The following is a 15657-nucleotide window of genomic DNA, read 5'->3' as shown; positions in this document are numbered from 1 at the left end:
TGGGAGATACACCTCTAGTGAGCTCGTGGACCCCGGTCCTATTCTTTACATCTCATACAATCTATTGCAATACTTGTTTTCTTGTTTTACGCAAACAATCATCTTCCACACAATACGGTTAATCCTTTGTTACAGGCAAGCCGGTGAGATTGACAACCTCCTCTGTTTCGTTGGGGCAAAGTACTTTAGTTGTGTTGTGCGGGTTCCACATTGGCGCCGGAATCCACGGTGTTGCGCCGCATTACATTCCGCCACCATCAACCTTCAACGTGCTTCTTGGCTCCTCCTGGTTCGATAAACCTTGGTTTCTTTCTGAGGGAAAACTTGCTACTGTCTGCATCACACCTTCCTCTTGGGGTTCCCAACGGACGTGTGTCGACTGCACGCATCACTCCCCCGACGCTGCCCCTTCGCCTATTTATTCCTTCGTCTCGGAAAACCCTAGTACCGAGAGCCAAAATACGAGAAAATTTCCAGAGACGCCGCCGCCATCAACCCCATCTCGGGGGGTTCTGAAGATCTCCTCCGGCACCCTTCCGGAGAGGGGAATCATCATCGGAGGGCTCTACATCACCAAGCCCGCCTCCGGACTGATGCGTGAGTAGTTCATCCTTGGAATATGGGTCCATAGCAGTAGCTAGATGGTTGTCTTCTCCTATTGTGCCATCATGTTTAGATCTTGTGAGCTGCCTATCATGATCAAGATCATCTATTTGTAATGCTACATGTTGTGTTTGTTGGGATCCGATGAATATGGAATACTATGTCAAGTTGATTATTGATCTATCATATATGTTATTTATGATCTTGCATGCTCTCCGTTGCTAGTAGAGGCTGCGGCCAAGTTGATACTTGTAACTCCAAGAGGGGGTATTTATGCTAGATAGTGGGTTCATGCCTCCATTGAATGCAGGACGGTGACGAGAAAGTTCTAAGGTTGTGGATGTCTTGTTGCCACTAGGGATAAAACATCAATGCTTTGTCTAAGGATATTTTTATTGTTTACATTACGCACGGTACTTAATGCAATTGTCTGTTGTTTGCAACTTAATACTTGGAAGGGGTGCGGATGCTAACCCGAAGGTGGACTTTTTAGGCATAGATGCATGCTTGGATGGCGGTCTATGTTCTTTGTCGTAATGCCCTAAGTAAATCTCATAGTAGTCATCATGATATGTATGTGCATTGTTATGCCCTCTCTATTTGTCAATTGCCCAACTGTAATTTGTTTACCCAACATGTTATTTATCTTATTGGAGAGACACCACTAGTGAAGCTGTGGACCCCGGTGCATTCTTTTACATCTAAAATACAACCTACTGCAATCATTGTTCTCTTTTGTTTTCTGCAAGCAAACATCATTTTCCACACCATACGTTTAATCCTTTGTTTTCAGCAAGTCGGTGAGATTGACAACCTCAATGTTAAGTTGGGGCAAAGTATTTTGATTGTGTTGTGCAGGTTCCACATTGGCGCCGGAATCCCTGGTGTTGCGTCGCACTACACTCCTTCACCAACAACCTTCACGTGGTCTTCATCTCCTACTGGTTCGATAACCTTGGTTTCTTACTGAGGGAAAACTCGCAGCTGTACTCATCGTACCTTCCTCTTGGGGTTCCCAACGGACGTGTGCTTTACCGTCACAAGCAATGCCTCGTCGCCAGTAGTGACACACCTGAGAAGACACATCGACATAGGTCGCTGGCAGGCGAGCCGATGGGAGAAGCGAGTGGACACTCGGTGCGACCGCGCAGCGTCCGCCGAGATGCATATTTGAGCCGTGTTTGCGTCTCGGCACAACCTAGTCACTAAGCGTCGGGCCGTTGTCGCTTGTGTCGGGCCATTGGAGATGCGCTAAGTATTTTTTTTGCATGAAAACATTAAGGCTTTAGGCTTAGACTAGACACGATAAAGCTAGGGGATTCCATCCAGCAACTCGTAACCTCTAGTGTGAAGCATGTTTAGCACAAAGGTGAGCTAGAGTGTTGGGCGATCTCATTACATATTGAATTCTAAATGAAATAATGTAAAATAGAAAACATCAGCCTTCAATTTCTTGTAGGATAGGCGCAACCACTGCGCGGGAACCAGCACGCAGATGCCCTAAGAGCATCTCCACCGGCGCCCCGGGTAGCGGCCCCGATAGCATTTTGGGGGCCGACAGTGAAAATGGGCTCGCACCAGTGCGCCCCAAATGGCGCCGGCCAATTTTGGAGCCCAATAGAATCGCCGGCAACCCCGTGCCGGTCCCTTCGCCAAGGGCGCGAATCGGGCACGCCGGCACCTCGCGGCACGTCTGAAAACGAGTGTGGGATCCGCCTGGCAGCCAGACACACCGTTTTCCCACCTCCTACACACGCCCGAGCCGACTCCCACCCCTCTAGAACGCCACCATCGCCGCTGCTCCCACCCTGCTTGCAATAGACACCGCCGACTGTCTAGGAACCGCCGTCCATCGACACAGCCGCCACCCCCTCGACCGGCGGCCGCTGTTTCACCCGAAACAGAGCTCGCTGCCACCGCGATAGTATCGCCCCGCCCGCAAGGTGTTCGTCTGATTGCCGCGATGGACAACAACAACGAGATGATGGTGCAGCTGTTCACGGAGGAGCAGAACGCTCAGGCTGTTCGGCGACAACAACATCAGCTGATTCTGACGAACATGCTGCGCATTCGCCAGCCTTTCTTCGTCGTGCCTCGGCGCGGCGGCTCAAAGCCAGGCAAGAGGAGGAACATCAACCGGCATTGTGAAGCCGGCGCAATTCTACTTGACGCCGACTACTTCAACGACGACGTGACTCATTCACCGAAGGAATTTCGGCGCCGGTTTAGGATGAACAAGGACCTGTTCTTGAAGATTGTCCACGACATCAGGGAGTACGACACGTACTTCATGGCGAATAAAGATTGCACAGGTTTGTGGGGCTTCACCTCAATTCAGAAGGCACTGCTGCAATGCGCTGTCTTGCATACGGAGCTCCTCCAGATACAGCCAATGACTACCTACGGATGACAGAGTAAACATGCACTGTACAGGTTCTGCCGAGCCGTCATAGCGGTGTTTGGTAAAGACTATTTGAGAGCACCAAGAGCAGATGATACAACTCGGATCCTGCAGAAGTATGCAACAAGAGGGTTTCCTGGGATGCTCGGAAGCATTGACTGTATGCATTGGGGCTGGAAGAATTACCCTTTTGCTTGGCAGGGGATCTACAAGGGGCATACTGGTGAGTGCAGTGTCATTCTTGAGGCGGTGGCAGACCAGGAGGTTTGGATTTGGCATGCATTTTTTTGGCATGGCAGGAACAAACAATGATATCAACGTGCTGCAGCGCTCTCCGGTGTTTGCCAGGCTAGCTGAGGGACAAGCTCCTGCCGTGAACTTTGAGGTAAAGAACCACGCATACAACAAGGGGTACTATCTAGCTGATGGTATCTACACGACGTATGCTACATTTGTGAAGACAATTTCCTCTCCATCAAACGAGATGGAAGCCTATTTTACAACATGCCAGGAAGCAGCACGCAAGGATGTTGAGCGTGCTTTTGGGGTGCTTCAGCAGCGTTTCACCATTGTCAGGTACCCTGCTCTCACTTGGTCTGAGGCACAGATGTGGGAGGTGATGAACGCCTGTGTGATCATCCATAACATGATCATTGAGAGCGAGCGCGACGCACTTGTGCAGGATGATCATCCATTTGATTATCAAGGGCCACTAGCTGAGATAGAGCATGTACCCCAAGAATTTGCTGCTTTTCTTCATATGCACAATGAAATTCGAGATGCAGGTATCCATGCACAACTGAAGGCGGATCTAGCTGCGCATTTGTGGGCGAGGAGAGGAGCAGCCAACAATGCATGATTTTTATTTCTATTTGTTTGTCTGGACGAATAATTTAATTACTATTTGTTTGGTGGGTTGTACGAATAATTTAAGTACTATTTGTTTGTTGGTTGTATGAATAATTTAAGTACTATTTGTTTGATTGATTATATGAATAATTTAATTCTATTTGTGTGATTCTATGAATAAAATGTGATTGATATGTTAGTTTCAAAATATTGTAAAAAGAAAAGAAAAGCTTGGGAGCCGCCGTTTGGGAGACACCGGTGTGGAAACAACGTCCCCAAATGAAGAATGCACCGCCGGCGCCTCCTATATAGTAGTGCCGGCGCCCTTGCCAGCGACTATTTGAGAGCCGCCGGGAAGTATTGTATGTTAGTAGATTGCACCAAATCTCGGCGAATCACACTCTGTGCTTAAAAGACGACAAAAGGGGTGAATTTGCCTTTTTCTTTGTCTAGCTCGTCCATTGTTTCCTGTGAGATTTGAAAAACAAAACAGGAAGCCCGTGTTGTCAAATGGTGTACAGCCAGCCAAACAGTTTGCGCAAATATAACAGCTGTCTACGGACTAGTACGAGCAAAAGCAAGCAGCGCTAACTCCGGTGAGCTCACTGCCAGTGCCAGTGGTGAGACCTCTACGGCTGTACTCCTTCGGTGCGAGGAATGGGGGCGGGCAAGTTGGCGGAAAACAGCTGTGCGACGCGGTGCCGCACGCACGTGCCCGCCGACAACAATGAAAGGCATTCCCATGCCACGCTCTGTACTTGTCCTCACGAATCCAACTGACAAGTGACAACCATGTACTACACTCCTACTCGTACTGTAATATTATCCTGAAGACTCGTAACAACTGCAAGAACAAAAACACCTGTCCTGTGTGGTCCATTCTCCATTCTATCTTCAATCTATGCCAAGCACTCCATCCATTTCAATAGATATAAGGCTTATATTTTTTAAGTCAAGTAAGCAAAACTTCACCAAACTTGTAGAAAAAATATCAATAACCATAATCCTATGTAGATATCATAAGAAAATATAGCTTATGATGTATCTGATGATATTATTTTTGTATTTTACATGTTAATGATATTAAAAAGCTAGGTTAAACTTTACCTAGTTCGACTCCGGTAGTGGCGAAGCTAGAGCACGTCTTTATTGGGTTCAGCTCTAATGCTGATGGTATAATCTTCCACTAAAAATCAATGGCACGATTAATTAAGTGAAGGATCTACAAAAATTATTGGGTTCATTTGCACCCAATCACTCTGCAGCAGCTCCGCCGCTACCGTCGGGAGAGCGTTTCTAGAGCTTTCACTAAACAATTTTCTTGTATAAAAATATGTCATCATAGGCTAGTCTTGGTTGGTCTCTTTGTTCTACCGAAGGTAAAGTAAAAAAAAAACGAGTGCCCATTTTCCTTTGACGACACTATTTTTTCATTTGACTGACATGAATGAAACATAAGAAAAATAGAAGAATTTCTCTTTTGGTTAGGTTCCAAAGAAAAAAAACAAGGAATTTTGCAATTCACTCAAATCTTACATTCCTATGTGCAAAGAAGGAGGTAGAGCCCATAAAGGCCACAAATCCTTGGTAATGATATAATCTTACCTTTGCATATATTTTAATCCCAATTTGGCCTTTTTTGCGAATCAAACACCGAATCTCACAAAATTACAACATGTTCAAAATCCACATTCTTTTCGTATGTAATCATATCATATTCTTCTTGTGTTTTCCTATTCCTACGTTGTTGAAATCTTGTAAACCAAAGAGGCCCTGAAAGCGTGTCTATATATTATTGTGATGATACACTGCACTGAGTACATAATCATGCTCATACCTATGGCGAGCAAATGATTTTATCGAACAAACACAAGATCCCATTTGTCCTTAGAATTGCCAAAAGAATCCACTCAAACCATAATTTTTACATTCTTGTTCGCAAAGAACGGGGTAGGTGCCATAAGTGCATGGTAAATTGGCAATGATACAATTGTGCATGTTAAAACATCATAGTTTATCATCAGAGCTCCATCAACTCATGGTGGCGTCGTTAGCTCCGGCGGTCAGTCACCTCCTTTTTACGGATGACAGCCTGTTGCTATTCAAAGCCGATACGGAAAGTGCGGGGAAGGTCCAAAGTCTTTTGGATAAATATTGTCTAGCCTCGGGCCAGAGTATAAATCAAGATAAGTTTTCGATTTTCTTCGGCAAGGGATGTCCGGATACTGTGGAGGGGGGAGTCAAAGCTGCTCTTGATGTACACAGTGAAACGCTGAGTGAAAAATACTTTTTTTTAGAGAATACGACACTTTATTGATTATAACAAATCATTACATAGAGTCTGCCGGATACAATCCGGAGCAAAGTTACTAAAAACAGTAGAAATAAAAAGCTCAGCAGAACGAGCTAGAATATGTGCCGATTCATTACACTGACGATGAACATGGCCGATCGAAAAGGAAGTGAAGCCGTTGGTCAAGGATTTGATGTCCTCAACAACCACTCCAATTAGACTTCGATCCAGCTCCAGCGATTGAAAACGCTGAACCAAAGACAGGCAGTCCGAGACTACCATTACTTTGTCGAAACCTTTCTCACCAGCAGAAGGAAATAGCGCGACGCAGAGCTAATGCTTCAGCAAGTTCTGGCATCGTGACCTCGTCTTGAAGCTCGCTGCAAGCAGTCAAGCAATCACCACTGTGGTTCCTGATCACGACCCCAATTCCCATTCGGCGAGTAGGAGGAAAAAGAGCTGCATCAACATTGATATAAACCGTACCTTCAGGCGGCGGAGACCAGCGGGGTGTGGAAGTCATGGTTTCACGCCTAGTAGAAGGGTCCGGAGAGAAAGAATGCAACTCAATCATCTCAACATAAGCCTTGATCTGTTCGGCAACCATACGGCAGTTCACCATTTCGAACTCCATTTCCAGAAACCCATAGATGCCAAACGCTGACAGCCAAAACCATTAGATCCCTCTCTGTTGATCGCGACAGAAAGTCGAAAACCCAGGTCTTTGGGCTAGTGAAAAACTTTCTGCGTAGATGTAAGCCATACAGAGGTTTGATCTCTCTCCATACTTCTTTTGCATATTCGCAAGATAGGAACACATGGCCAGCAGTTTCGTCCCTGTTACAGACACACAAGCACTTGAAGCTGGAATATGTCTTCGGCACAATTGCACTCCTGTAGGTAGGCACTCATGTGCAAACCTCCACAGGTTGATTAGCATTTTACCGGGTGCCTTTATATCCCAGAGTTTCTTCCACAAACGACCATGGAGGTGGCGTTTTGGCTCATAGGAGCAAATGCTCCCATTATATAAAATAATTAAAAATTAATTTTAAAAATGTTAAAAAAAATGACATAAAATCTTTGGTATACATCATGATATTCTATGTTCGTACATAAGTTTTCGTGGAAAAACAACATTTTGTGTGGTGTGTACAAAAAAGACAAAAAAATATGTTGTATGTAGTCGTGTTACAACATCAAAATTTGTCTTTTTTACAGGAGCCACAGAATTTTTTTTCTTTTTTTAAAAATTTGTGTACCAACATAAAATGTTTAGATGTACATGTAAAAATTTAGTTTAGAACTTGTTGACACTTCAAAATGTGGATTCGCATAATGAGAGCAAATGCTCCTATGAGCCAAAGTGCATTTCCCAAACGACCATCAACTTCAGTACATGAGTTGGCACCTCCACCCTGTTTGCTACGATCCGAGAAAAATTTAACAGTTCTCGCCATATTATAAGCAGATCGAACAGTGTAGACACCAAACTTGGTAAACGGCCAGGACACAAAATCATCCCGGCCGCGTCGACTAACTGGAATCTGAAGGACCTGGTTCGCCACTTCCTCCTCAAAAACGGAACGAACCATCCCATGCACCATGAATTCCATCCAAGAGAAAATCCACAGTGGCACCATCTGGAATTGGCATCAGAGTTTGAAACGAACCCGGGGGAATGCTTTCGGATGTGGGGCATTCTAAGGGGAATGCTTTCAAATACATCAAGGATCGGATTTGGAAGAAGATTCAAGGATGGATGGAACGACTGTTGTCAGCTGGAGGTAAAGATATTCTGATCAAATCAGTTGCACAGGCGATCCCAATTTTCTCTATGGCCTGTTTCCTGCTGGCTGCTGCCGAAGGGACTGTGTGATCACATCAATGCCATGATATGCAAGTTCTGGTGGGGTAGTCGGGCGGGGAGAGGAAGACATGTTGGGTTTCATGGAGATGGAGGGATATGTGTAAACCAAAAGATACGGGAGGACTGGGTTTCCGCGACGTTGAGCTTTTCAATCTTGCATTGTTGGCACGACAGGGGTGAAGGTTGCTCTAGAATCCAGATTCGCTAAGTGCTCGAGTCCTGCGCGCGCGATATTTCCCTTCAAAAGAGCTTATGACTGCAGACTTGGGATCGACACCATCGCAAGTATGGCGAGCTTAGGTCTTGTCAAGCGTATTGGGATGGGGGAAGCAATGGATCCGTGGAACGACAATTGGTTGCCACGTGATGGTATGCTGCGTCCGCTGACCTGTTTGCCCGCGGATCCGCCAGCGAGGGTGTCGGATTTCATCGATCCGATTAACAGGTCGTGGCAGGAGGAGAAGCTGCAGCAGTTCTTACTGCCGATGGATGTGGAAGTGATCGTAGAGATCCCTCTATCGACCAGAAGACATGATGACTTCTGGGCCTAGCACTATGACCGGCGCGGTATCTTCTCAGTTCGGTCGGCATATTGCATGCTAACGGAGACGGGAGATAGGAGAGAGGGTTGGTTGGACAGCAGACCCTCGGTGTCAGAGCAAACCAGAGCGAGGAAAGATTGCTGTAAGCTGTGGCAGACGGAGGTGCCCACCAAAGTCCGAGTGTTCTTGTGGATGTTGGCGAAACAGTCTCTGCCTACAAATGAGCTGCGACATCAGATGTCCATGGCAACCTTAGATCAATGCGCGTTTTGCGGCGCAGGGATTCCTGGAGGCATGCTCTAATGGACTGTACGATGAGCAGATGTGTTTGGCTCTGGTAGATTATCATATTACATAGCATATGCATCAATCAGAGGAGGGCTGCGCACGAAAGTGATTGGCCCAGATGATGGATACACTACTGCATGATGAACAAGTCACTGTCTATGTTACTCTTTGGGCGATTTAGCATGCCAGGAGGAAGGCAACTCACGAGCAGATCTTTCAGAGCCCAGTATCTGTCCATTATTTTGTGCTGAATTATCTGAGAGACCTGAAACTTAGTAAGAGAACGATACAACAGCCTGGTGTTGCTACGTTGGCGATCGCACCGAGGTGGATTCCGCCACCGACGGGTATGGTGAAAATCAACGTTGACGCGGCTGTTGGGAAGAACCTGAGGGGTGTTGTAGCGGCGATCGCGAGAAGCAGCGATGGTGTTTTTTCTGGGAGCCTCGGCGCTCATATACACTGGAGTTACTGAAGCCGAAACCTTGGAGGCGCTTGCATGCAGGGAGGCGTGCGATCTCGCAAGTGACATCTATGCATCCAGGATGCGGGTTGCATCGGAATGCAAGATGGTGGTTCAAAACCTGAAGCAGGGTACAAGAGGGGTTTATTCCCATATTGTCACCGAGATCACTGAAGCTCGGCAGTTTTTTGATTTTCTTGAGTTCAAGTTTAAGAGTAGAAAGTCAAATAATGAGGCTCATAAGTTAGCTAGGAGTGCTTTGTTTAATGTTTCGGGCCGTCGCTTGTGGCTGAATGCCCGGCCTGAGGGCATGTGTATTCCACTTGTTATTGATTAATGGCCGGCTTGTTTCCCCTCAAAAAAAAAATTACGGAGCAAATGAATTCAACCATTACCTTTTTCTTTTGCCGAATTTCAACATGCTTTCTTTTAGATGCAAATTTCGGTAAGCTTGACGTGCGGTGAAAATGCAAGGAAAAGGAGAATTTTCTCTTCAACTAATAATAACAAAACAAATGTTCCGGGATACATGCCAAGAATAAAGCAGGTGACGACTAAAATAAAACAAGTAGAAACAAGAATTTTTAAGAGGGCAAGGAAGAGAGGAGGATTGGTCCCCGTCGGCCCGCCCGCCCGTCCTCCTCCCCTCGCTCGCTCCCTCCTCGACGGCTCCTCCTCACACCACACACAGCCACACACGGAGGGGCGACGGGTCAGGGGAGGGAAGGCGGCAGCAGCAGCAGCAGATGCCGGTGCCGGGCAGCCAGAACGGGCGGCCGAGGCCGGCCAAGGCCGAGACCATCCACGGCCTCGTGCGCGCCGGCGACCTCGCGGGCGTCCAGCGGAAGCTGCGGGAGAACCCCGCCCTCCTCAACGACAAGAACCCTGTGGTCCGTGCTTCTTGCGCTCCCCCATCCTCTCGCCCCGCCTCTCTTTCTTTAGCTTCAGAATGCGCGCAGGATCTTTGTTCGTTCTTGGCACATGCAGTGTGGAGTGCGCGAACAAGATTCGTCAGAAAAAGTGGCCTCTGTCGGCGTTATTTTGATCCGATTGTGTGGCTGGGCCGTGTTCTATTGATCTCGCTCTTGGATATCGTCCTGCGTTAGCTGTTCGTAACAATTCGAGTTTCTTCGAGTAGTACTTTTTTTTGGATTTTGGTACAGTTAACTTGCATCGCCACCTTGTCTGCTTGCTTGCTCCTCTTGGCATAGTTCGTGTCCTTCGTCGCTGTCTCTTTCTTGCATTTTGGAGTATGGATACAAGTTCCTTTCCGGAACCAAGAAAGCCAAATAATGATAGTTTCTGAATTTTGCTCCGATCCCTTTCTAAATGGATCGTGGCCATCTAAGACGGGTCGCTTTCCTCTGTACATTATGGCATTGCTTTGGTGAACTGACTACATTTGGATATCCTGTCCTGTACCCTGTTACAAGAGCCTTGATATATGCACGCGCCTGGCTTAATTCGCAAAACAAATTAGCAAGGGATCTTATCATATACTTCATTGTTGTAAGTTACAAGTTACAACTTGTAACTGTACTCAGCGATTATTTGGTCTCCCAATCGACCAATTATCTTGATATGTCTGTCTAATTCATGCCTTATGTATTTCCTTACTCATATTCTTGCTGGTCAGAAGTATGCTGTCATGTGCAAAGTTCCGCAGAAAACATCATTGCAGTCCTTTTCTGTTTGCATCTCAAAAAAAGAGAACTGGCAGCATGTTGTAAAATTTACAAATGCCATATCTTCCACTGACCAAATAGACAGCTTTTACAAACATATTTACTGGAGATAATGTGAATTACAGTGAATTGCATGGAATTTGACTAGTTCCCAAACAACTGTGGCTATAACTTCTTTGTCTGTGCTACTATGAATTTAGCCATGGGTAATGTTGTATACAAACTCTGTATCTTGCTTACATTTTCCTGACGAACATTGCAGATGTGCCAAACGCCACTTCATGTCGCAGCTGGATACAATAATACTGACATAGTCAAACTCCTGCTTAATTGGAAAGATGCGGATACAGTTGAGCTGGAGGCAAAGAACATGGTAATTAAAGTACCATATTTGCTCCTCTGTCCACTTAACTTACTTTTGAGATTAACATATAAACTACCACTTCCATTGTTCTTCAGTACGGAGAGACACCCCTGCATATGGCAGTCAAAAATAGTTCTTGTGAATCAGCAAAGTTGCTACTTGAACGTGGTGTACAAACAGGAGCCAAAGCAAATGTAAGATCTATCCATTCAGTTTCTGTTTTCTCTTCTAGGCCACCTTATTTGAGTACATTCACACATTTAATATGTTTAACTCGTACTGTTGCAGAATGGCATGTCACCATTGCATTTAGCTGTCTGGCATGCACTTCAAACTGGAGATTGCAGCACCGTCAGTGTGTTGCTAAGCTACAATGTGGATTGCTATGCTAAAGATGATGTACATACACTTGATTCATAATAATTGTCCAATTCATTTCAGTACAAATAAATTAGATATACTCCGTAGTAAACATGGTTCTATTATATGTTGCCATCAGGAAGGCAAAATCCCCTTAAATCATATCCCAGGAGGAGCTGGCAATGAGAAGCTGCTGCAGCTCCTCACTCGCCACATGGAAGAACAAAGGAAACGAAAAGCCCTCACGGCATGCCATGAACGACAGGCAATGGTGGAGTTTGAAGAAGCAATATCACAAATCGTGGGATTGCAAGAGCTCAAAATGCAACTACGTCGATGGGCCAGAGGAATGCTTTTTGATGAGAAGCGACGAGCTATGGGCTTAGGGATCGCTACCAGAAGAGCACCTCATATGGCATTTCTTGGCAATCCTGGAACAGGTAATGATCTTCAGTTTTAAGCATGATTTATCATTATGGTATTTTTTTGACCGGGCATTATGGTATTCTTTGTTATAATGTTACCTTTGATGTATTGGGTTGGTTAGGTACATTTGATTTAGAATAGCTATGCGTTAGTGAACTTCTTGTAGGGCATCTACTTTAAATGTGAGCTCAAAGGACTTATCCTTAAGCTTGGATAAACATGCTTTTAAACCCTACAGGCCTCAGAAATGTAACCATTACTGCAGTGCCATGATACATTTAACAAATACAATACACACGGCTATATACACCATGCAAGTGTTATTACTTTTTGACATAGGTGCCAAATCCATCAATACTAACTAGTCACTAATCACTGTATAATGTTGAACCTGTAATGTAGGTAAAACAATGGTTGCTCGGATTCTTGGAAAGCTTCTTCATATGGTTGGGATTCTCCCTACTGATAAAGTTACTGAAGTTCAGCGAACTGATCTTGTTGGAGAATTTGTGGGGCATACTGGACCAAAGACGAGACGGAAGGTATCCACATTTTCTCTCAAGTTTTGACATTCTACTGTTCCTACCTTGGGGTGCACAAGATTGTAGTGCTTGATTTGGATGTAGTAGCATTGCAAGTTCTAAGTGTCTTTTGAGGTCTTGCTAGTGATTTTACATGTTTCTGCACCACTTGTTTTCTCCTAATAGAGGCGCTTGGTTCTTCAACTCTTATGTTTGCTTTTGGCACTGAAGATAATAGGCCTTTTCCCTCCCTAAGAGTTATGGTTCCTAGTGTGTTTTCTCTCTGCATAATTCATTGTCATCATAAGTGTGCATATATTCTACAGATAAAAGATGCCGAGGGGGGAATTCTGTTTGTGGATGAAGCATACAGGTTGATACCAACGCAAAAATCGGATGATAAGGATTATGGTCTGGAGGCCTTGGAGGAGATAATGTCCGTAATGGACAGCGGCAAACTAGTTGTCATATTTGCAGGGTACTGCGAGCCAATGAAGCGTGTCATCTCCTCGAACGACGGTTTCTGCAGGAGGGTCACCAAGTTCTTCGACTTTGATGATTTCACCACGACGGAACTAGCCGAGATCATGCACCTGAAGATGAACACACAAAGCAACACCAGTCCGCTCTGCGGGTTCAAGCTGCACCCGGGCTGCAGTGTCGAGGCTGTCGGGGAGCTTATCGCCAAGGAGACCACTGAGGAGAGGCGTAAGCAAATGAACGGGGGGCTGGTGGACACGCTGCTCATCAACGCACGTGAAAATCTGGATCTCCGTCTTGATTTCAGCTGCGACGATGCCGAGACCATGATCACGATCATGCTGGAAGACCTGGAGGCAGGCCTCAGGCAGATCTCGAGGCAGCGGCAGCTGCGGTGACCTGCAAATCTAGAACATTCTTTTCGTGATAAAATGAAGGGGGTGTAGCAATAGACCAAATTACCGGCTCAGTTGTTTTTGTAGAAGTAACAGGATGTGAGTTCATGATTATATTCTCAGTGACGTATATAGAACATGTATGTATTCATTCTTTGCACAATGAAACAGTTTCTAGATGCAATAAATCGATCCTTGAATCTTCTGTATTGTTTCAATTCCTGAGCAGAATTTGATCTCTGCGTCGAAGCTGGGAAGCTCTAAAGAGAGACAACTGAAAAAAAAAAAGCATAGGGAATTGCCTGTCACATGGCAAATGACCAAACGGAATCTTGCTTACTTCCACAGGCAGGAATCTGCCACTAGAATTGCTGGCACGGCTACGTGGTCATGCATAAGAACAAATGCACAAGCCTTGCATGTGTCGACTTCCACTTTCTGAAAACAACAGGATCATGCACATGCAATGAGCTGTTATGAGTTGGTCGTCTATATGACCACCACAAGAAGTAGACCCAATTTCCAAAATCTATATGGCCACCACAACAAAGGGAAGGGACATTTATCATACGGAGTACAATGTTATGAGTTGGTCATTTGTACCATATATCTCGATTCTGGACTTTGCGTAGAATATGGCCATCACTGAACTTTGTAGGTTCTTTGCTGGTTTATGGGGGCCACGAAGTGCTTCCTCTGGCCCGCTCATCCCCCCCCCCCCCACCCCCCTCTCACCTTGCTACAGTAGTTGAGGGAGAGGTTTCCCCTGTTCCGGGCCGGACAAAGGCCCTCGCCGGCGGCACCCGCCGCTGGGGAGTGGCTGAGGTGAGGCTCCAGCCTTAGTAGTGTATATAGTAGAGCTAGGTGTAGTGGTCCCATAGTGACGTCTTGGAGTAGGTCACCAGTTCTTCTCCATCAGATCTGGTGCATCCTGTTGTTGGGTGGTGCGGCGGCGCGGCTCCGGTGGCAAGGGCAGTGGTTGGCTTGCGACCTCGGCTCAGGCATCTCGGCAAATAAGAAGGGTGGGAGCTCGTGTTTCCTAATGCGGTGGCGCAACGTCGGGGAGTAGACCATGGTGGTTCTCTGTTCGTGTCCGAGTTGGGCAACGAGCAGCGCGACCTCGGCGAGCTCGGTCAATAAGCGCTGGCCCCGACAGCTTAAGCTCCTCTTTCTCCTGGGTGTCCTCTTGGCCGGCCGTGGCAGCGAGGGAGAGGGCACCGACGGCGACAGGGAAGCCTCGGCGGCCGGCGAGACTCATGCTGCAGTTATGAGCTGTTTCACGGTGACCACAGGAGGGTCATCGATCTTGGATGCCCAAGGATGGCATCAGTTGACGCCAGCGAGGTGTCTCAGCAACCTCCTTCGGAGGCACGTTTCTGATGATGCGGTGGCTGCGCTTCACGTCTACTTCTTCCCACGTGGTCACGTCCCCGGCGAGGAATACGGCAGCCGCCGGCGTAGTTCATCCCCCAGCGGCGATCACATGCAAGTTCCTTAGAGGTCCCCCTATGCAAAATCCAAGGACTTGTTTGTAAATTCTTTTTTTATTGTGACCTTGTATGTAACTTGTACCACCGCTTTGACTAGCATAGTCTAGGTCCTTCGGAACCTTGCCTTTTTCAAAAAAAAAAAAAAACACTTCGCCACGAATCTAGGTAAGCCCCTGTGGACAGTAACTGGAAACATTCAGCACATTTGCTGGTGATGGCAGCCTTGGAAGGCCACAATATTTCTCAATGTCCAAATCCAGGAAGTTCCTATGAAAGAGAAGTTCTTCCCACACCGTGCACCTACAAGTTAAAATATGTAAAATGAACTTGTGTTAATTGCGGCAGAACTCACCAAGTATGCTACTCATTTGACAGGTTGGATCGCATCACTGACAAACCATGTCATCAATTTTTTTTGCACAAATTCATCATGATCCAACCCCTATCAAGTTTGGGTCAAGTGTGTCGTTGGATGTATGTCCTGGAAATATATTTGCAGACAATTTACAGAAAAAACGAATAAAGGAGAATATTTTTAAAAATAAAGGTGGCTACCTCCAGCCTGTGCATTGAGGAATGCTCAAACATACACACACAAATGGGAAGACTATTCATCCATTTACTACT

At 46.1% G+C, this 15657-nt stretch overlaps 1 protein-coding gene across 1 annotated transcript; it reads left to right on the top strand.

Annotated features, from left to right (window-relative positions):
• The first annotated feature begins 10071 nt into the window (after positions 1–10071).
• LOC124692164 (protein CfxQ homolog) lies at positions 10072–13706 on the top strand. The gene is made up of 7 exons (XM_047225480.1): positions 10072–10199; positions 11257–11367; positions 11454–11552; positions 11647–11757; positions 11858–12158; positions 12547–12686; positions 12992–13706. Exons 2-7 carry the CDS (start codon positions 11257–11259, stop codon positions 13541–13543), a joined length of 1314 nt encoding a protein of 437 aa, XP_047081436.1. The 5' UTR covers positions 10072–10199; the 3' UTR covers positions 13544–13706.
• The last annotated feature ends 1951 nt before the right edge of the window (positions 13707–15657 follow it).

This window comes from Lolium rigidum, chromosome 2 (assembly GCF_022539505.1).
Source record: "Lolium rigidum isolate FL_2022 chromosome 2, APGP_CSIRO_Lrig_0.1, whole genome shotgun sequence".
NCBI lineage: Eukaryota > Viridiplantae > Streptophyta > Magnoliopsida > Poales > Poaceae > Lolium > Lolium rigidum.
This window is presented reverse-complemented; position numbering and strand designations above follow the sequence as displayed.

Coding starts and splice junctions, on each gene's coding strand:
- LOC124692164 (XM_047225480.1), top strand. CDS start 11,257: ATGTGCCAAACGCCACTTCATGTCGCAGCTGGATACAATAATACTGAC. Junction 11,368..11,453: donor AGCTGGAGGCAAAGAACATG/GTAATTAAAGTA, acceptor ATTGTTCTTCAG/TACGGAGAGACACCCCTGCA. Junction 11,553..11,646: donor AAACAGGAGCCAAAGCAAAT/GTAAGATCTATC, acceptor GTACTGTTGCAG/AATGGCATGTCACCATTGCA.